The sequence below is a fragment of the Fonsecaea erecta genome, assembly GCF_001651985.1.
Source record: "Fonsecaea erecta strain CBS 125763 chromosome Unknown Scaff4, whole genome shotgun sequence".
Classification (NCBI taxonomy): domain Eukaryota; kingdom Fungi; phylum Ascomycota; class Eurotiomycetes; order Chaetothyriales; family Herpotrichiellaceae; genus Fonsecaea; species Fonsecaea erecta.
This window is the reverse complement of record NW_017387247.1, coordinates 2274995-2296233: the sequence shown is the minus strand read 5'-3', so window position 1 is coordinate 2296233 and position 21239 is coordinate 2274995. Positions and strand designations below refer to the sequence as shown.

Sequence of the window (21239 nt, the reverse complement as noted above, 5' to 3'; positions counted from 1 at the left end):
AGGAAGCCCAGACCTCACAGACTGAAAGATTCTCTATTGAACGCGACTTGTATCCCAATCTGTCTGCCGAACAAGCCTCCGCCCTGGCCGCTGGCCTGGACAGGCTCGAAATTGCCTCCGAATACTCTGAATCCCTTTACTATCAACAATTTACCAGCTCCTCCGCCACTTTCTCGGACGGAATGTCTCAATCTTCTTCTCAGAGTCCAGCTAGCTGGATTGGCACCTTCTGCAACCTGCACGGCCATGAATATTTTGCTGAAGTCAGCGAAGACTTCATCGAAGACGATTTCAACCTGACAGGGTTGCAAGCTCAGGTGCCCATGTACAAAGATGCCCTGGAGATGATCCTTGATGTGGAGCCTTCAGAGACCAACTCGTCGGCATTGTCGGAAGAGGAGGAGGAAGAAGAGGAAGAAGAAGACGATGGCATTCTGGGAGACGAATTGGACGAGCCACCTGTGAACCAGAACGGGGCTTCGAGGCGACAATCCGGCGGTGCGGCAGGCGGCAGGAGATATGGTCGGACCTCATCTGATACATCTGTCATCGAGTCATCGGCGGAACTTCTGTATGGTCTCATACACGCTCGATACATTACTTCCAGGCCTGGGATTCAGCAAATGATGGAGAAGTACGAACTGTCGCATTTCGGCTTCTGCCCCCGGATGTACTGTGCGGGAGCAAAAGTGTTGCCGGTCGGGCTGACGGACACTCCTGGGCAACAGACTGTCAAATTGTTTTGTCCAAGCTGTCTGGATGTCTACACCCCTCCGAACTCTCGATTTCAGGCGGTCGACGGTGCCTTTTTTGGGACGACATTTCCATGTCTGTTCTTCATGTCCTACCCAGATCTCGACGTTGCCCCGATCAAGAAACGGAATCCTCGAGACTCCAGCGGTCAAGCAAATGACGACCCTGAAGGCACATTGAGTCCGAACGAAGGCAATCCCACGCGTGGAGGTATAACGGCCAGCCGAAGCTCGAGCCTGACCTTGCCACAGGCCCCACCGATTCCTGGTGTCACATCGGCTAAGGACGAGAAGACGTCTGCGTCGGCCATTGCTCAAACCACATTACCGCCGCAACCAGCAACGATCAACGGCGTCGCCACACACAACCTTGCGCCAGGCTTAGGAAAGGGCAAAATTTACGAGCCTCGAATTTACGGCTTCAAAGTATCAGAACGAGCGAAGAGCGGGCCCCGGATGCGCTGGCTCCGATCTAAGCCTCTAGACATCAATGAGCTGGATGAAGCACGAATATGGCACGAACGATATGGCGGCACTGTGGATGGTGATCCTGATGAAGAAATGCGGCGCCTGCCAGGAGGAGCACATGACAACGAAGACGTTGATGATGATGATGACGAGGAAGGGGAGGAAGAGGAAGGCGAGGACGTCGGCGGAGAAGCTGCCGACCAGGACGGAGATGCCATCATGGCCACCCAGGGTCAGAATCAAGTACCCATCACTCAAAGCAGCCAACGGGGCAAGTCGAAACGAGAGCCTGACGCCGATGGGGATGCACTGATGGCAAGTCAAAGTCAAGGAGGTGGGCGGGGCAAGTCTCGGCGCAAGCCAGTGACAAGAAGCCAGGGCGTCGACGTCTCCGCACAACCAAAGAGCGAGGGAAATTGGATATGAGCATGGCAGCCAACGAAGGTGACGGTCGATGATGCAGATGACGAAACAAGATTGAATGAAAAGGGGTGCCCACCCCCACAAGTCGGACAGCGCAAAGTGTGAGCATACCAACTGACTTTGTCGACGAAATGAGCATGGAAGAAAAAAGTTGTTCTGACTAGCGGTACAGCAAAGCATCTACTCTGACAAGTGCGGTGATCATTCTCGCCGACGCTGTCATCCAGCAACGCAGAACACGCGGAGCTCGCAGACTACTCCTGGGGATTTTGGCGAGTATGCATGAGAAGGGAAAGAGAAGAGTGCAGGTTCAGGGTTTCAGGTTCTTTGCTCGAGTTCAGCACCTGTTCACCACATGGACGCTCAAAGCGCGCTCGAGCTCAGTGTAACAGGAGGAAAGAATCGGTGGCTAGCAACAGCAGCGGATGACGACAGGACCGGCACGGAGAGACCAGTGTATGGAAAAATAAAAACATATTATGGCCCAAGACAGACAGACAGCCAGCCAGCAAGAAAGCAACAGGGGAGGAGTAATGGAAAATCAATTGACATGTGGGTTCATTGCCGAGAGCAAGCAAGCGGGTGAGAGAGGGCTGGTTGAGTTGGGATATTGACTTCGTGCAGGAGGCAGACTTTATTTGTTATTATACATAGTGGACACGGGCAGTATCTGGTATCTCCCCTGCTACACACCTTCCCCTATGCTCTGCTTCTTCACTTCTTGCACTTCTTGTTCTTCTTGTTCGTCTCCATGGTGGTGGCCTCACCGAGTGATGTCTTCCCGCATTCCTCTTTTTGATCACACACATACACAGAGGGACACCCGAGAAGAAAAGGTCAAAAACAAACCCTCCGGGAGCAAAAACTCAACAACGAAGCAGCTCAACTCTGGTTCGTGCTAAGCGAAACTCGCCCTTATGGGTTAGTTTTTTTCGGGTTACACTACGGAATTTATACGTTGAGTTCCTGGGATCCCAAGGCGGAGAGGGAAGAGACGGAGTGGTTGGGAATCGAGGGCCTGCTGCCCCCAGCTCGGTGTTGGTTCGACCTGGCAGACCCTAAGATTATTTATTTGCTGCATGTGTGCTCGCAGGCGGGATCCGAATCGAAATTCTGCTGCCTGCTAGCCCGGTGCTAGTTTGACCTGTACAGGACCTGGATTTATTCAAGTTGTCGGTTCGGTTCGAATCGGAGCGCGGCTTCGCCCTAGGTTGATGGTAGGGGGACTTTGTGCGAGAGGATTTGGGGAGAGAAACATGATGAGCAGCTTTTTTTCTTCTTCCCGAACGCATCCTGGGGGGCCGATGGGGTGGATGGGTGCGAGGCTGTCTGTGCGTCGGCGTGCGATAAGGCTGAGTGAATATATAGGGAGCACGGACGACTTCACCCAATTATGGTTGGGCTCCGGTTGAAATTACTCCCCGTGCTGGACTACTCCCATTCTTATCATACATCTTGATCATTATAAGGCTGCGGATCTGCGACATCCATCCCCTTCGTCCAAGTTGGGCTTATATATCAAGCTTGACCGAGGATGGGGAACTATTACAATACTTGCTGGTGGGATCGGACGGACGGCTTCGGTTGCTTCTTCATGCGTGCCGTAAATCACCGTTGGGCGCAAGTCACCTTCTCCTGGAGTCAGCAATACCAGTACAAACAAATGTATGAGAATATTACCGAAGAAAGCAAGACGGATTCGTGTAGCAAGCACGTATGTTTTTGTGACATGCCGCCCCCCTGGCCTTGGTGGCAGTATAACAATATATAATATGCGAGAAGAATATCTCCTTGCCGAGACGAGGATATTGGGCCACCATCCTTTTCAGCCCTATAACCCAGCAGATCGCATGGTTCGACATGGCACTCTGTATCTCTATGTTCTGGGACCCCCATCCCCGTGTCACCGAAACCACCAATTGATGCTCGCGGTGACGCCTTCGCCAACTCCCTTGACACTGTGCCACCACCCTCTGGGCGTGAACAGCGCATCGCCGAGGGCAAGCGTCGTCTCCAGGCCATGGGACCGGACAAGTTCGCCATAGATGCTCGACTGGTTCCAGATGGCATCGTGGAGCGCCACTTTCTGTGGTCCAACCATCATCTCTTCGCCTCTGATGGTGGTGGAGAACGAGTTCGGGGTGGTCGGAAATAGCCTCGTGGTGACCTCGTGATATAATGCGTCGCCGATGTGGGGCGGCAGGAGACGAATGGTCTTGTGGCCAGCCAGCTGGATGAACAGGTTCGGGTTCGGGTCGCGGTGTAACGGCGTGTAGGTTGGCGGGCGACCGAGCCAGAGGGACGAAGCGTAGATGTCGCCTTTGATTATTGTGCCGGAGGAGGAGGAAGAGGCGTGCAGCAGCCTGGGGATGGGGACATCGGATTGCATTGATTCCGGAAGGGAGGACAGATCACACTGTGCGAGGTAGATTGACATATCTTGTGGCTGCTTGGAGAGATACGCGATCAGGATCTCCAAGGGCGCCTCGACGCGTTCGAATCCTTCGCTCTCCTCCCCCGGAATGCTGCTCTGACGAAGAGCAGCGGAAGAAGCATTCTTGGTGGTTATCTCCAAGGGCACAAAGGTGGATGCATGCTCCGACCAGAATGAAGTCCGCAGTTCAGACGAGTGAGGGACGTTGATCTCATCGCTGCCGGGACGAGCTTTCTCAGCACCTCCGTCGACGACGGTGGTGGAAGAAGAGCCGAAAAGATTAAAGTCCACATTGTCGTCGTGGATGAACCATTTCCTGCAGGCCGGAGGGAGGTGCTCTCTGGAGCGAGGGAGACGTGCTGGCAGGTTCTGCGTGTAGGCCTGTTCAAACACGGTCGTATCCCATGATGGGAGGATGGGGACCTCTCGAATGCCCCTGGAGTGGCTGCATCGACGACGAGGCACTGGCAGGAAAGAAGACGATACAGCAGTAGTACATCGTCTTCTAAGAGCTGAACAGGCCGGTGTCCAGACGGTGAGACATGGCATCTGTTGATGTCTGGATGATTTCTTTCGCTCTTCGTATCACCCGTCGTATTGTGTTCGTATAGTATTGGTTATTGTGTATGTAATTACGGGGGAAAAGGTCAAAATGGGGAAGAAGCTGATCTCATTCGGCGGGAGATGGCGCGTCTTGGTAGTATCTGCGGGTTGCCTGACACGTCCATTCCGAGAAACGATGCCCCTCAAAAAGAGTGATTGATATAGTGGTGATTTCTCACCCTCTTGCTGAGCAGTGAGTGGATAGGTGAAAAGAGAGAGATACTCACTCGGTTACATCTGCTGCGTTTCTCCCACATCTTCTTCTGCCTTTCCTTCTCTCCTCCTCTTCTCTTCCTTTCCCCAACCTGCTGGGTTCTGCTCGGAATTGCAGCAGCAACAGCAGCATGACAGCTCGAGTCAACCGCATCCGCCATGGCGGCCCCGCCAACAAGCCTGGCTACACATTCTACCCGGTGTTGATCATCGGCGCCGGTGAGTCTGGCATCGCCATGGGCTGCCGACTGCGACAAGTCCTGGGCTTCGACCAGTTCCGCATCTTTGAACGGAGGTCTGCCCTGGGAGGCACATGGCACACCAACCAGTACCCTGGCATCGCATGCGACGTGTAAGTGGTTGTGCTCTGTATCCCTTTTCTGCTCTACACATCCTTTCGAACTGACTGCCTCGACAGCCCCGCCATCATGTACTCGTACTCCTTCGCCCAGAACCCGCACTGGACGTCCCTGTTCCCCTCCGGGCCCGAGATCATTCAGTACCTCTACGACGTGTGCGAGAAGTTCGAGATCCTCGACAAGATCCAGTTTGACACTTCGGTCAAGGGCATGCGCTGGCTCGATGACGTGGAAGAGTGGGAGGTCGAGCTGGACCACCTCGCCCCCGGCATCGGTGACCTGTCCACCCGGGAGAGGCAGGCGTTGGAAAAAGAGAACGGGCCCAACTCCAGGACAGTCCTGCGCACCGAGATCGTGCGAGCCAAGGTCGTCTGCAGCGCGGTCGGCGGGCTGGTCGAACCGAAACCACCGCTCGACGTCCCCGGGATCGACACCTTCGAGGGCGACATCGTCCATACGGCACGCTGGAACCCCGACCTCAGTGTCCGGGGCAAGGATGTCATCGTCATCGGCACGGGCTGCTCCGCTGGACAAGTCGTGCCCCAGCTCGTCAAGCCGGAACTCGGCGCCAAACATGTCACGCAGCTGATGCGTTCGCCGCCGTGGGCCGTCGAGTTCCTGCCCCCGGCCGCCCGGGAGTTCTGGAAGAAATGGATCCCCATGCTGTCCACGTACGTGCCGGGCTTCCAGAACGGGCTGCGCAAGTTGATGTTCGCGCTGAGCGAGCTCGAGTTCGTCGAGCTGTTCACCCCCAGCGAGGCCGCGCGACAGCGACGCAAGAAGAAGGCCGAGGAGCTGCTGGCCTACCTCCGCAAAACCGTGCCCGAGGAGTACCACGAGATCATGACGCCCGACTACGAGGTCTTCTGCAAGCGACGCGTGGTGGACGAGGGCTGGTACAAGTCCCTGGCCCTGCCCAACGTCGAGATCACCACGCTGCCCATCACCTCCATCCAGCCGCGGTCGGTGACCCTGGGCCCGGGCCGCCTGTACCCGCCCATGTCCAAGACGGACTCGAAGGCGCCCACCGAGCAGCGCACCGTGCCCGCCGACGTCATCATCATGGCCAACGGCTACGAGACCAACCAGTGGCTGCACCCGCTGGACGTGACGGGCCGGCACGGCCGGTCGCTGTACAAGACGTGGGACGAGCGCGGCGGCGCGCAGGCGTACCTGGGCACGGCCATGGACGGGTTCCCGAACTTCTTCATGATCTTCGGCCCCAACACGGCGACGGGCCACAGCTCGGTGATCCTGGCCACCGAGAACGCCGTCAACTACGCGCTCAAGTTCATCGGCCCGATCCTGCGCGCCGACGTTGCCACCGTCGAGGTCACGGAGCGCGCCGAACGGAAATGGACCGCCGACCTACAACGCGAGCTGCGCCAGAGCGTCTTCATGTCCGGCGGCTGCGTCAACTGGTACACCGACGCTGCACGCGGGTGGAACTCCACCGTCTACCCGCGCACCCAGGTCGACTTCACCCTGCGCTGCATGTTCCCCGTCTGGAGCCACTGGGACCTCAAGTACACGACTAAGGGCCGCGTCAAGCTGGCCGCCGCCCGCGCCGGCCGTCTCGTCGGCCTCGTCGGCCTGCTCTGGGGCATCATCTTCACCCGGAGACACGGCCTGCAGCACACCAAGGCCGTCCTCCGCGAGCTGCTCCGGACCGGGCTGGAGGGTGTCCGTGGCGTGTTACTCAAGGGGAGGTGACGGTAGACGGGGGTCTAACGTGGGAAGAGACAAAGAGACAGAGAGACAGGATATATATACAGGCTAGATTTGACAGACATCTATAGGTGGTATTTCACTAATCATCAAGACTTTCTGGCTCTTCCCTCGAATCTCCACGAAGGCAGGGCGAGCCGGCCGTGTGTAGAGCCCAGAGAGAAGAACGTCGTCCGGCCGAAGGAAAACAGAACACGCAGCAAAGTTCCAGGGGTTCATGTATTAGTTCTATCCTACTGAGCGGTCTTCCCACACATATCATGACTTCATGGTGCAGGCGTTGCCGTGACATGGGATTCGTGCCATGCGCCTTTTTATCTATCTCTATGTACAACCTCCACAAGACCTCGCTGGGCGAGAAAGATATACACAGTCGGAGTTTATGGAGATCCAACGAGTTGTCCGTGTCTGTACCTCTCCGCCAACACTCTGACCAGATCGTCCAAGTATTACGGAATCCCGCCTTTCTTGGCAGGGTCAAACAGCACTCCGATAATCTCGTCGAGGATCGTAAAGACAAGGTGCTGGTTGAGACGTGCGTTGTTCATGGTGGCGGTGATCCTTCTGGCCGCAGCTTGCGCATTGGCTCTGCCCACCACATTGCCAGCCAGGTCAGGGATCAGCGTGGCCAACATCAGTGCCGCCTCCGACTTAGACTTCTTCTTCTCCAAGGCTGTTCGTGGTTTGGCTTCTCTCAGCGTGCCACCACCGGGCCACATGGTCTCCTTGATCATGTCAGTGTACCGGAGGAGTGATTCCTCTTGCACCAAACTCGTGAAGATTTCGCGGATCTTGCGTTCGATGGTCCCTCCGAGCAGCTGATGGAGGACCACGATCACGGCCCGACCACGAAGCCAGTTGTTCCCTCGATTCAGCTCAAACGTCTCGAGAAAGACGTCACAGATTGGCTTCACAAAAGGTTCCAGTTCTTTGTCCTCAAACGCTGCCAACTCAGCCTCGGCCTCGGCGACCGGGCCCGGTTCAAGAGGGACGATGTCAGCCTGGTTGATCCCCAATTGATTGGTGGCAGCCGAAATCAGATTCTGTCCGGCCACGGATAGTTGATCCAGGACCGACACATTGCCCAGGAACTCGTCCATGCCCTCGGTAACGGAATTGTAAATCCGAGTTACAATGTCTTGTGCGTTGGACTCTTTGCTCGTGTCTTGCTGGGACTTGATACTGGACTGGGAGAGGAACGACCGTAATTCTCGGCTTCGGCATACATCGGGCATTTGGAGTAACTGCTGCAAGTAGTGTTCCAGTGCGAGCCGCCGATTTTGTAGAAATTGCTTCTGAAGCTTCATCACAACCCTTCTTCGAGGAAACTCGAGATTCCTGGTTGAGGGGTATCTGCGCCGTAGCCGTTGATGTAACTCATGGAACTCGGAATACCGTCGGGGAATGGCCCACACGGCTGCCGGCATTTGGTCACCGGCCTGCCTCTGTACCTCAATGACATACAGCGCAAATTCCCGCCCGTCGTCCTCTTTTCCCACCACGACAGATTTGATAGAGATGCTTGACCGGCCATACAAACTGTTGTCGCTTTCCTGGACGATGTATTGCTGACGCTGAAGCTCCTTCCGGCGAATTTCCCTCTGGAGACTCGATTTGGATTTGTTCAGAATTCGCAGCTCAGCGACATTGTTTGTCAGTTCAGCCTTACGAGTCAACGTGTCCACCACCGATTCTTGGGCTACCAGGCGCTCGATATCGTTATTAAGAGCGCTGATAGCTTCGGCAAGGCCGAGATCCCCTGGTGCAGCCTCGTGGATCTCATCCTCGTCTATATTGTCCCCTCTGCTGTCGTCATTGTCGACATATTCGTCCTCGATGAACTTTTCCTCGTCAGGAAAGAGATCATTGTCGGTGAACACGCCTATGCGAGAGGAGGTGTTGACAAGTCCGAGAGTGGCCAGGCTGGGTTTGGGCCTGTTGGCCTGTTCGGTGCCGGCGATGTCGAAGGAGCTGCGGGGTGAGTCGATATTCTTCGAAGATCTGGTCGCCGACACTGGGGACCCAAACAGTGTGTCATCATCGAAGCCCATGGTCTCGTCCATGGGACTATCCGTCATGATATTATTCATCGCTGCTTCCATGTTCTCGATGACCTGACGCTGGTCCAGCGAGTCACCATTCAGGGATTCGTGCCCGAGGCTGTGGGTAGAATGTGCCAATGGATCAGTGTCGTAGCCATCGTCGAAGAGGGGCGTGGCCCCGCTAGACCTTTTCGCAAAATCTCCATCGTCAAACAACTTGGACGAAGCCAAGCTTCGAACATCCGATGACGACACCGCAGCTCGCCTCAGATCTTTGTTTCGTGTAGCAAGTTGTGAACTGGTTCTCGTGATTGAAGGAGCTTGGGTGAGGGCTTTAGAAGTATCAGCAGCAACAGCCACCTGCCCGTTCACCTCGGCAAGGTTACCTGTACTTTGCTGGCGAGGGCGCGCTGCGGCTGCTTCGGCCGAAGCCAGAAATTTGTAGTAGAGATCGGATTTCCGAAAGTTTGGCAGATGTCGCGTTTCCAACTCTTCCAAGACGGCAGACTGAGCGGCCAAAATGGCAGTTCTCGCAGCGCGATATTGTTGAGGAGTCGCTTTTCGGCCAGCGGCCAAGAACGCTTTGATGGCGTCCTTGGACTCTTGAGGGATGTTCAATTCTTCCTTCAACATGTATTTCTCACTGATTTGAGCAATGTCCATACGGTCTGCGTCGGTCCAATTCTGTTGAATACCTGGATTCAACTCATCCCCAAAATCGTCCTCGAGGGGGTTGCGGAAGCCGTCGACTACCACCCAAAACTGGACCAAAGACATACGATTTTGACGATCCATAAACTCCATAAAGTACGACAGCCCTGAGGCAGTGTGCATGATCTCCACCAGAGTCCATTCGCGGGGTTTCGCGGCTGGAACTGGGCGCGAGTCGAGTTGTGGCATCGCCGTCTGCGGGACGGGTCCAGTTTGAGTGAGTTTCGCAATCTTCTGGTCCAGGACGCGTTTGGCCATTTCCAACCTCCGCAGGTAGACGGGATCCTGACCCTCGACCAGGCTCTCGCGCTGGATCTGGCTGGCGACGGAGCTTCGGAATCGTCGAGCATCCGACAGGTTCTTGGTTTTGCGAATGGCTCTAACAAATCGCTCAAAAGCACGTTCGCTGTCATTGGGTGCTAAACGGGGTAACTCTTGGCCGGATTTGCTTCTGGGGACGGGAGATGCGTGCTGATCCAACGCCGCTCTCATTCGGCGCACTGTCTTTCGGTCTTGTAACGCGGTTCGTCCATAGGCTTCGATGATTTGATTCCATGTATCCGGATCAGAAAGCAACTGCATGATTGGAAACAGGACTGCGCAGGCGACAATTTCCTTGACGAGCACCAGGGTGGCGCGACTCCCCATCATGCTCGGAGATAAAAGGTCGGGCAGAATGCGGACCACGGTCTTTCGGAGGTGGTCTTGCTGGACTGTCTTCGTATCCGAATACGCCAGGGCGGCAGCAGGGTGCAGCTTTCCATCCTTGTACTTGGCTGCAATGGCCAATTCCAGCTCTTCCGATTCAGTGACATTGCGATTCAAGCTGCGACCTCGCACAGCACGCTCGGCCTGATCAAAGTCACGCAGGTGTGCGGTGATCAGGGGCACAATCCTGGACACGACGACATTGACCATGTCCTCGGCGAGAATCCGGTCCCTGATCTCCACCAACGCAGCGCGAATGTTCCTGTCCACTTCATTGACAAAAACCGGGCTCTTGGAAATGTTCTGGTACCAGGAGGAAACAAAGTCGCGGAGGGCAAGACCAATGAGAGCCTCGAGGGCTTGGGAGACCACAAAGGATTGGTCATAGAGCTGGACGGGTTGGTACTGTTGGGAAGCTCGGAGGGCTGACAGTTCGGAGTCCCACTTCTGAGGGAGAAGGAGTGCAGGAGATGCAGTGGGAGGCGAAGAGAGCGCCTGGTGGGCTGCGCGCGACCTAGAGACACTCAAGGTTGCTGCGAGCAGAGTCACGAGGGTGACCAGAGACCCCAGGGTGAAGGCGTATCCCAAGAAGCGCAAGACGGGAAGGGCGCGGACTGCAAGACCCCAGGCGATGAACGCTGCAATGGAGGCAGACAAGACATGTCTTTGGGTGAGGTTCATTCTTGATCTTGCGGCCGACTCATGTTTGAGGGATCGGTATGGCTGCGCAGCCAGCCCGGTGGGGAGGGAAGACGGCAACCTGACATCTACACCATCGCACGGGTCAACCGGGAGGTGGGGAACGGAGGGGACATGACGGAGGATACCTAGTCTGCTGGCACAGAGATCAACCCGAGCTGAGCGTTCAAACTTGAGGAGGGAGGCCAGAGCATTCGGTTCAAGAGATACAATCAGAAAAATACGAGGTGCGACATGGATGGTGGTGGGAGCAAGTGGTAGCCAGTGCCCAACTGGCGCCTCACTAGGCACGTGCTAGGAAGGTGGAAATCGTGATCGTCACACCTTCCCCAATCACCCAGCTCGCCGGTCACCTGAGGTCACCTGAGCACTCTGAGGTCACCTGCGGTCCCGAGAGTGCAACCACCTGCAGCAATCAACCCGCCTAATGCATGGCCTGAACCTCCCGTGTGTCTTCTAGTGGTTGCCCTCCCACGCCCGTCGGCTTCTGTGAACTAATCTTCGTCTCTCAGAGTTTGCTGGTTGATTGCTTCTGCGGCTTGCAAAGGTGATGAGCAGACGCACCAGCCAAAATCTGCACGGAGCCATGCGTTTCCCCCTTCCGCGACAAATCGGATTCCGAGATCCAGGAAATCTGTTCTCGAGCAGTGCCAGCTTCCCCCGGGCTCGCTCCCGAACCACATGTTGAGCTTGCTGATCCCCTTTCAGGTCCCGGGACGGAGTTCTGAATAATCTACAAGTGTCCCCGCCCCGGCCGGCGGCTGGCTGCTGTATGCAAAACGTCCCCGGACGGGCTTTGGGCAGAACTACCAATCCACTGATGCTGGCAAGGGTTGTCAATCGGCGCGGGTTGAATCCAATGTCCTCCATACCGCTGTCAAATGTTCTAACCTGCAGCTGCGGGGCCTAAGGGGTTGCATAAGACAGGTAGGATCTCGAGGAGCTGCAGGCGTGATTGAGCCAGAGCACCAAGTACGCGGCGACTTGATGCTGGTGGTGGTGGTGGTGGTGGTGATGATGATGATGATGATGATGATGATGGATGGACGCTCTTCTCGTCTGATTCGTCATCCTCGAATCTTGGACAGCCGGCTGCAGAAAGAAGACCTGGGGTGGTCACCGCTAATTGTATGCGAAGAGCCTTCCTCGTATCGCCCACACTCCTTCCAGTTCTCGTCTTCAGCCTCCAACATCCGGCTCCTCCAGGTAGAGCTGCGAAGATGTTCAGCCGAGCAAGGGGTATGATACGGTAGCACGAGACAGCTGCATAGTTTTTACTCCACCATGGTCTGGTTGCCTTGCAGTCATCAGACAACAAAGGACGCAATGAGGACCAAGTCGAATCACCGCCAATCAAGTCCGCGCGGCCAACAGCTCGACGTCTCCAGACGGCAAATTCCTCGAGTAAGATGCTACTGAGGGCTCTCGTATCTCGTGTTGGAACCGAATAGCTTGCAAAAACAAATTTCATTCTTGCACCAGGGCGCTGTTCACACAGTCAGTGACACGGGGGCAACAGGGCAGATCGGGCGCATCAAGTGGTGGGCACAGCGCCTAAATCTTCCAGATCGATAGTATCCACACCACGCTAGGCACCGCCACACGGTCCAGAAGCGACCATTTTAGGTACGGGGGGAGGACGCCACAGTGTCCCCTCCATCCGCCTCCCACCCGTGGCATCGCTGCTGGTTCCTGCGATTTGAGGGGACTCACAAGGCGGCAGACTGCGGATAAGACGTCCTTACAAAGTAGGTCTCGCTCCGCGTGGGTTGACGGAACGCTGGTCGACCCTTGAAGCTTAATGGCTGTTCAGACTTCATCACAACTTCGGATTCAGTCTCCGTACCGCAAGCATCATCTGGTGGCACGGACTCGGCCTTCTCCCTAGCGATGTGCTCGTCTTTGACACTTGACCCGACTACTCCCCCAGACCTAGGGAGTGCGGGCGTCGCAATGCCTTCTCCAGATGCACAGGTTACCATTGGGGCAATTCAAGGCGGCCATCCCAACGCGTCGAGGCCCTTGAACCAAAATCTCTCCTGCTGCAAGCCACCGCTTACCCATGACCGCCTGTCTGAGGCTTCCCATTGATTGCCTTCCGGGCGCTTCCCCACGAACAAGATCATGAAGTGCCATAATCAGAGCGGTGAACGTCCACCGATGATTTATCGGCGAGCATGGGGCCTTACATCCCAGTCATCCAAGCTACACGGGTTGAAGTGTCATGCCAGCCAAACTCACTTTACCCACCTCATGGGACTTTTTCTTACATGTACGCTGTATGTAGTGGGATTTACATGACCACTGGGCAAAACAGGTGGGTCGACAAAGAGTCGACACGCGAGCCAGAAGAAAGTATGACACACTGGTGTTGCCAACCACAGCACCCAACTTACTCATGCTAGGATACCTATCCAGCAGGAAGAGAACACTTGACGAGAACTGGGCGGATCCCTCAATAGCTCTATTCGCTTCTGCGTGCGAAGCCGACGCACCATGGCTCAATGCCGAAAAGTTCTCGCCACTAAAGCCACCCATCGAATGCAGGAAATGTTTCCAAACAGGCTGTGGTTTTATAAGAACCTGCGTCGGCTTACTCCGTACCGCCGCATCTGGTCCACCGAGGAGGACAGCAAAGCACCTACTCCCAGGATTTGCAGCATGTGTTACTTGTGGAGATGCCCCAGAACCTCTTCGACCCTCCGGCAGCCGTAATTACGTCCCGCTTGTGGCCTTGACTCGCAAGGGGACGGTTGATCAGAGGCTGCAACCCTCCAAAAATAGGCGATGCTTGGAGAAATCAACGAGCCTCTCGATTTCTATATGATGAAAGTGCCAAAAACGATCGATTGAGCAAGTAGGGGACAGGCCCACGCCCACACACCAACAGTCGGAATCCTGCCTTATGGGTGCTCTGCGGGACAGGTTTGGGCTGACCATCTTTTTAGCCTCCGACCTAAGCAACCCTACTCGTCCCTAGGATGCCAGCAGGCCCCCGGTCAGAACAAACACCCTGGAAACGCGGAACTGCAGGCTTCCTCTTCCGGGGAAGCCAACTTCCCCGTCGAACGGTGCAAATAGCCCCCCCGGCTTTGGGTGCCCACCAAAGCAAAGCTCCAACCCTGGACGATTGGCAGTTGTAGGCTCAATGGGCCGTGGACAATCAATACTACAGTTTGCCGTTCGTTTCCCTACCGAGAGCTTTCAGGGTCGGGAAGCGGGTTTGGGTAGGTGGTCGTTGCTCTTCTGACCCTGACCTCTGGGGGATTCTCCGTCAACGAAGCCAGAGCAACTGGTTTTTGATGTGCCCCTTGTCAAGAGGTTCGTATCCCGCACTCTCTCCTCTCCATGTGCTCTTCCTCGGGCATGAAGTCTCTGGATGGGGCTAGTCTTGCCTGAGTTAGGCGGTACAACCGAAGTTGAACCACCCTCGATGCCCTGAAGGTCGTGGACGAAAGAACCTTTCGGGACCTGTCTCACCTGGGGCCGTCGACTCAGAACCGTTCCTTCCAAATCTCAAAGTCCACCTCCCCTTGCGTGTCTTTGGCCCCCTCCCGGCCACATTGTACGCAAGAAAAAGACAGAATTCGATAAGATTTACGGCATCCTCGTCCCAGGGCTTGCGGAGTAATACTCCCGCGCTGATGTTCTCGGCTAATCGATCATTCTCTCATACCGACCATCACGGAATCACTCGTCTGGGAAAATGTGACCAAACGGTCAACGATGAGCCATTCCGTGCAGAGCTAGGGCGGATAATCCTGGGCCATCTGCCCCCATGGCATGGCCCATGCCTTGTCGAGACCCCGGTCGCGACTATCCCACTCTCTGACCACTACTGCTCCTATCTTGTTCTTATCCAGGACGAGTCGTCCCTTCTCCTCCCACAAAATCCACACACCCTTTTCATCATGCATGTCGCAGTAGTGCTCGATGTCAAGCAGACGGCTCGCTTGCGGCCTGCAGCCCTCGACCATTGGCCGCTTCGCGTGTTCGTCCTGTCCTTCGAGTGAGTGCTCACACACGCACCTCCCTTCTCCGTGCCTGCACCAGCACCACGCCGCCGATCTGCAAGCCGGACCTCCACCGCCTGTGTCGCTCAGCTGACCCAAGATCGTGCTGCACCTGTCGAGCCGTCCTTCTCCTGTGCCCCTGCTTCCTTACTGCTCCTGGATGAGTTGGGACCGCCGGCGCAAGCCCACTGTACGAGCCCACTCGCTGTCTTCGATGCGTCAATAATGCGTTCCAAACTGTATCGACTGCATGCATGATGCAGTGGTGGAGCCTGAGATGACTCTCCAAAAGCCAACGGGACATTGACGAGCGAGGCTGACTGCCTTCGCGTCGGCAGAGTGGCGAGGTGACACAGCGCCAGGGGACCGACGCCCTGGCCCTTGGCTTGGCCGTCGCTCATCTCTGTCCATCGCCTCCGCCTTGCAGACTGGCCAACTAGTCCACCACACCTTGAGATATCCAACTTGCCAGACTTCACGCCCCGGGCCTGGCTGTCGCTTCTGTGCTCGCCTTCTCGTGAGTGTGGTCTGGTCAAGGTCCACCGGCCCAGGAAGTTTGGGCAGTTCCGCACTCTGGCGAGCCCAGACACCACGCACCTCTCTCAAACGGGCAGCGCTGGTGGCGCTAGTCTGTAATTAGGGGAAAGAAATACACAAGGCCACATGGGTCGAGCTGCAGAGTCGCAAAGCGGGCACGTAAGTTTTAACCATCCCATTCCCCACCGCGATCACAGAGCATCCGGGCCTTTGCGCTGAGAGGCAACCAATTCCTCATCCTTCATCTACACCGGGCTATCCTCCTACCTCTGCTCTTGGTTTCCTAGGTTATCTTCGTCTATTTAGTTCCCTTCGTCTCTGTCTCTGTCCGGCTGGGCTAGTCGATTGCAGTATGGCATAATGAATGAGTCCCTTCTCTCACTCTGGGGTTGAATTCTTCTTTTTGCGCATCCATCAGCCTGCCGGCATGTGATTGGCCTGCCCGTCACTCTGACCGACTGAACAGGGTTGCGACCTGTTTATATTAACAGGGCGGCCTCCAGAGCAGAGTACTGTCTTTCCGACTTCACTTGAACGTCACCTGGACCTGACCTGTCGGAGAGCTGGTGGTGACTGGGGCTTGCTTTCTCTTCCTGTTTGTTAGTACGGAGACGTCTCCATTCACCCTCACTCACGTCCAGGTGTATATATTGAAATCACTGTCGGATGGTGACTGCCCCTGCCTCGAACGTGTACCCTAGGACTTGCCTCTCATCACGCTGTTCACCTTCAGGCAGTGACGCCTCGAGGGATCCATATAAAGATCCGCCAGCCATGCTCGTTCTCCAGCACAATGCCATCAAACCAGCCTGGCCAAACCCAATAAGCAACAAGAATTCCCTGTCGAACAACCTCAGTCCTATCTTTTCACCTCGCGCTTGCCCTGGTAAACATCATTCTCAAGAAATAGCTCCATCATGACTGATTCCAATCAAGAACCCGATCCTCTCAACAACGGCACCATGTCAGACTTCGCGAACGGCTCTAGCCCGGACAGTGCGTTGCTTTCGTCAGCCGCCACTTCCAACCCGTCCGAAAACAATACAGATCTTGACCTGCTTGACGATATGCATCCCAATGGATCTGTCATCGACCCAAACGGCATTGCCGAGTCCCTGTATCCAGAAGTCGATGCCACTCTCGAGCCCTATGATCACCCAGGCTCAGATCACGTTATTCAGTTGTCTAGTCTCGAGCACTGCATGCCTCGGTCGTACATTCGCATCTGTTTTGCGTATCGCCTACCGAGCCCAGACGCGCTTCCAGGGGCGTTGGCGAAGTTGAATCACTTCATCCGAAAGACTGTGGACGCGAAGCCATATCTGAGTGGCTATGTTGTAGCAGTGGACAATCCAGGCAATCGTGTGGGTGCAGTTGAGATTCGATTTTCCGACACCGACTTCCTTGAATATCCCAACGTCGGTGTTCGTGAATTCACCCGCGAAGAGTTCCCGTACACCTATGACGAGATCTGCGAACGGGGTCTGCCCCCTAGCGTCATCAAGCCTGAGTTGGTCTCTGCGTTGGGGGAGTCTGCTGATGAGCACCGCGCCCCGGTTTTCAGAGTCCAAGCAAATGTGGTGGAAGGAGGCATCATCGTGTCCGTCTACCTCCACCATTGCATCTCGGATGGCTCGGGCTTTGGCTGGCTCGCTTCAGGCAACGTGCTAGACGATGACTTCACCTTTGACCGCCACTTGGATACTCGCGGTCTCGACATCCCAAGTCTTTCGATGAGACTGGACGCGTTTGCTACTCGCAAGAGCATCGTCCGCAGAGAACTCTCCTACCCTTTCGCCAACCAGATCACCAATCGGGAGCTCAGATGGAAGACGGCCCAGCCGACACCTGTAGAGGAGGAAGTCATCAAACCTCGTGGTCGAGGCTGCGTGTTTGCCTTTCCCTCGAGTAAGCTGGAACATCTGAAGCAAGGCCTCCAGGCCCACGCCGAGGGCGCCTTCATGACAACACATGACGCTTTGCTGACCTTGATATGGCATGGAATGACGAAGGCTAGAATGCCTTCGGTGCCAGAAGTGACCACCTCGAAGCTTCTCATTCCCGTCGACATCCGCAACAGGCTGATGAAGCCACTTTCAGAGTCCTACTTTGGAGCCGCGGTCGATTTCGCCTCGGTGCAAATGCCTCTTTCCCACTTGGCGGACAGCAGTGTAGCTTCCATGAGTGAGACGGCATTGGCGGTCCGTAAGGCTATCAACTGTGTCGACGAGCCTTATATTCGACAGGCAATTGCCTTGGCAACATATCCCAATCCGAAGATCGACGTCCGAGATTTGCAAGCGAGCAACATGGACCGAACCGGTGGCGCAGATATGTACATCACGAGCTGGATGAAGCTGAACATCTACAAGTCGACCTTCGAAATGGGCCTCGGTCGGCCAGATTGGGTGCGGAAGCCTTGGAGTAAGGATCCTGGCTCCTGCATCATCTTGCCGTACGATGACCGAAAGGACTACCTTGAGGCCGTCATACAGATGGCAGAAGCAGACATGGCCCGGTTGCTGGAAGACCCAGAGTTCATGGGATATGTGATCAGATGGATAGAATGACCAGGCTCATTGAACTTTTTGTTTATGGCGCAAGGGACAAAAGCGGATTGTGAAGCGGGATGTAGGTCTGCGACCTGGGACGTGGGGGACTCGAAAAGCATTGTGAGTGACGACAGTATCTGTGGCAGGGGGGTTCTGGAACGACACCACCACTTACCTGACGGGGTTGGAAGGGTTGGAAAGGCTGGAAAATCACATAATGGAAGGCAAAGAACGGAAGGCGAGAAATGTACAACTACTCTCAAGCGTGGGACAAATCAAACATCGATCGGCAGGTGAGGGAATTAGCCGATGCGACAAAGGGCTGTTATCGATCTTGGATGACTGAGTTTGTTTCTGGCTGGAGGATTGACGTATTTCCTTGTTGATATGAATCACACACGTTTCCAATGATTCAAAGATTCATCGTGTGTGAAAATGAAAGGGGATGAACGAGACAAATCTGAAGTCCTTGGGGTGGAATATATCACGTGGTTTCGCGTGTCGGTAGAATGTTGATCCGGTGTCCTCGCCCAGCACTTGTGGCACGTCAACCACGTCAACCCGTCGGACGCGTCGAGGCGACTTTTCCGCATGACAACACGCGGTTTCTTATCTGATCACCTTCGCACTCCTTGCCGTGGCATATTTTCTACTCAACCACTACTTCTCCGAGTAGCCTTAGCTTCTCCATCTTCTTCGCACCGCGCTCGTTGACCTCGTCTTCGTACCGCAGGCCAAACGACCACCATGACGCAGATTGAGAGCAATGACACCCCTCAAGATGACTACGGAGATATGCCTGGGGGCCCGGGAGCACCCATCCCAATTTCTCAGTTGGTGGTGAGCTTCCGCACTGGATTTTTCGTCCGCATCTCAGAGAACTGAGTTGTTTCTAGGGCGTTGCAGGCTTGACCGAAAGAGACATCAAGTTGGTCACCGAGGGCGGCTACCATACCGTCGAGTCTATCGCATATACGTAGGCACCACCACTCATACCCACCGTGGCCAAGCTCACCGTTCCACACAGGCCACGCAGACAATTGGAACAGATTAAAGGCATATCGGAAGCAAAGGCCTCCAAACTCCTGAATGAAGGTTTGGAAACAAGCATTGCATTTGCGACTTCAGCTGATCGGTGGCAGCGATGAAACTGGTGCCCATGGGCTTCACGACCGCCACCGAGATGCATGCCCGAAGAAGTGATCTGATCTCCATCACAACTGGCTCGAAGAATCTTGACCGACTACTGGGTGGCGGCGTTGAGACAGGCTCAATCACGGAGATCTTCGGCGAGTTCCGCACCGGGAAGAGTCAGATTTGTCACACAATGGCGGTTACATGCCAGTTGCCCTTTGATATGGGAGGTGGAGAAGGAAAATGTCTGTACATCGACACCGAAGGCACCTTTCGCCCTGTTCGTCTGCTGTCAGTAGCACAGCGATACGGTCTCGAAGGCGAAGAAGTCCTTGACAATGTTGCCTACGCACGGGCATACAATTCTGAGCACCAACTGCAACTGCTTCAACAAGCGTCGCAGATGATGTGTGAAACCCGATTTTCCTTGCTGATCGTTGATTCAGCGACGTCGTTGTACCGAACCGATTACAACGGTAGAGGGGAGCTCTCATCACGACAGTCACACATGGCCAAGTTCCTGCGCACGCTACAACGACTCGCGGATGAATTCGGCATCGCAGTGGTCATCACCAACCAAGTAGTTGCACAAGTGGACGGCGGACCCAGTGCCATGTTCAACCCTGACCCTAAGAAACCTATCGGCGGCAACATCATAGCACATGCAAGTACTACCAGACTGAGCTTAAAAAAGGGTCGAGGCGAGACTCGTATCTGCAAGATCTACGACAGTCCATGTTTACCCGAGAGCGACACACTGTTTGCCATATATGACACTGGGATTGGCGATCCTCAACCCAAGGATGACAAGGAATAAGGGCAGCGGGCAAGGTCTAAATCCACGATTGAAGATTCACGCATAGGAGCAGGTGGGATGCACAGATATCTGCGGCAGCAGCGCAATCAGGAGCATTAGCATTAGATCGAGCATCGAAAATGGTTCAGGAGTGCTGGTTGTTGGCAAACTGGGCACCAATGCCCCCAGAATGCAACAATCAGCTGGAAGGCCAAGTTAAGGGATTGTTAATAATGAGGCATCCGGCACACACGAGGACACGAAGGATGAAGGTTAAGCATTGTGGCTGATGCCTATCAAGGTGCCTAGAGCAGCGCGATGGATGCCAGCTAATGAGCGGTGAAATTTCAAGTTTTGAGAGGGAATGTTACGTGTCGGAGCCCATCTACACATTGGCTGCCCAAAGCGGTAGAGATCGACGAGGGAGAATCGAACTGGTAGCGCTGTACACGAAGTATTTCAGTCCTAGGGGATGTATAGATGAGATACATCCGAAGCCTAGTCTATGGTCAGGGCAAACAATAAATAATGTACGAGTACGAGTCAGTCAAGGGAGGAGCCGGGAGCCAGCTGGAGCGGCTCCCAATCTAGACCCGCCAGTGGCACTGCTGGAGGTGATTGCCCAATGCCCACGGATGGTTAGTGAGGCCTAGCCAAGGCTGAGCGATCCCATTCTCCAATCCGCTGGGGGCTGTGGCCCACGCCTAGTAGCAAAGGGGGGACCCCCATCCCGCTCTGCTTAGGCGTCGCCTTTGGCGTCATCATACATGGGCAGCCGAAAGCAATACCGAGTACTGTACAGTACAACAATATTGCGTCTCACCAGCCTCTCACAACCTCGAACCGATCGACTGCACTGCGAAAACCACGAGGGGCGGACACGCATTGCTAGCACATCTTGGCCCGTTTACTGCTATCAGCTGGCCGTGTCCATTGCGAATCTGCCGTCTCGATCCGTGTGTTCCTTGAGCCGTCGTGGCTGTCAACAAGTCTTCCATTGCTTCTCTTTTCTCCTTTTGAATCGTATTCTTCTTCTCTGCATTACCAGTACGCCTTACAACCTTGGG

General features: G+C 55.2%; 6 protein-coding genes across 6 annotated transcripts; 4 read left to right on the top strand and 2 right to left on the bottom strand.

The window, feature by feature from the left end:
• Positions 1–182: 182 nt before the first annotated feature.
• On the top strand, positions 183–1646 carry AYL99_05598 (hypothetical protein; the record flags this gene model as incomplete). The annotated part of the gene is made up of 1 exon (XM_018837110.1): positions 183–1646. One exon carries the CDS (start codon positions 183–185, stop codon positions 1644–1646), a length of 1464 nt encoding a protein of 487 aa, XP_018693963.1.
• Positions 1647–3546: 1900 nt separating this feature from the next.
• Positions 3547–4626, bottom strand: AYL99_05597 (hypothetical protein; the record flags this gene model as incomplete). The annotated part of the gene is made up of 1 exon (XM_018837109.1): positions 3547–4626. The coding sequence occupies one exon, from the start codon at positions 4624–4626 to the stop codon at positions 3547–3549; it is 1080 nt and encodes a 359-aa protein (XP_018693962.1).
• A 398-nt stretch (positions 4627–5024) lies between these two features.
• On the top strand, positions 5025–6965 carry AYL99_05596 (hypothetical protein; the record flags this gene model as incomplete). Its single annotated transcript, XM_018837108.1, has 2 exons — positions 5025–5245; positions 5312–6965. The coding sequence occupies 2 exons, from the start codon at positions 5025–5027 to the stop codon at positions 6963–6965; spliced, it is 1875 nt and encodes a 624-aa protein (XP_018693961.1).
• Positions 6966–7429: 464 nt separating this feature from the next.
• Positions 7430–11122, bottom strand: AYL99_05595 (hypothetical protein; the record flags this gene model as incomplete). The annotated part of the gene is made up of 1 exon (XM_018837107.1): positions 7430–11122. The coding sequence occupies one exon, from the start codon at positions 11120–11122 to the stop codon at positions 7430–7432; it is 3693 nt and encodes a 1230-aa protein (XP_018693960.1).
• A 5485-nt stretch (positions 11123–16607) lies between these two features.
• On the top strand, positions 16608–18260 carry AYL99_05594 (hypothetical protein; the record flags this gene model as incomplete). Its single annotated transcript, XM_018837106.1, has 1 exon — positions 16608–18260. The coding sequence occupies one exon, from the start codon at positions 16608–16610 to the stop codon at positions 18258–18260; it is 1653 nt and encodes a 550-aa protein (XP_018693959.1).
• A 729-nt stretch (positions 18261–18989) lies between these two features.
• Positions 18990–20193, top strand: AYL99_05593 (DNA repair protein rhp51; the record flags this gene model as incomplete). Its single annotated transcript, XM_018837105.1, has 4 exons — positions 18990–19082; positions 19139–19218; positions 19270–19337; positions 19385–20193. The coding sequence occupies 4 exons, from the start codon at positions 18990–18992 to the stop codon at positions 20191–20193; spliced, it is 1050 nt and encodes a 349-aa protein (XP_018693958.1).
• Between the last annotated feature and the right edge of the window lie 1046 nt (positions 20194–21239).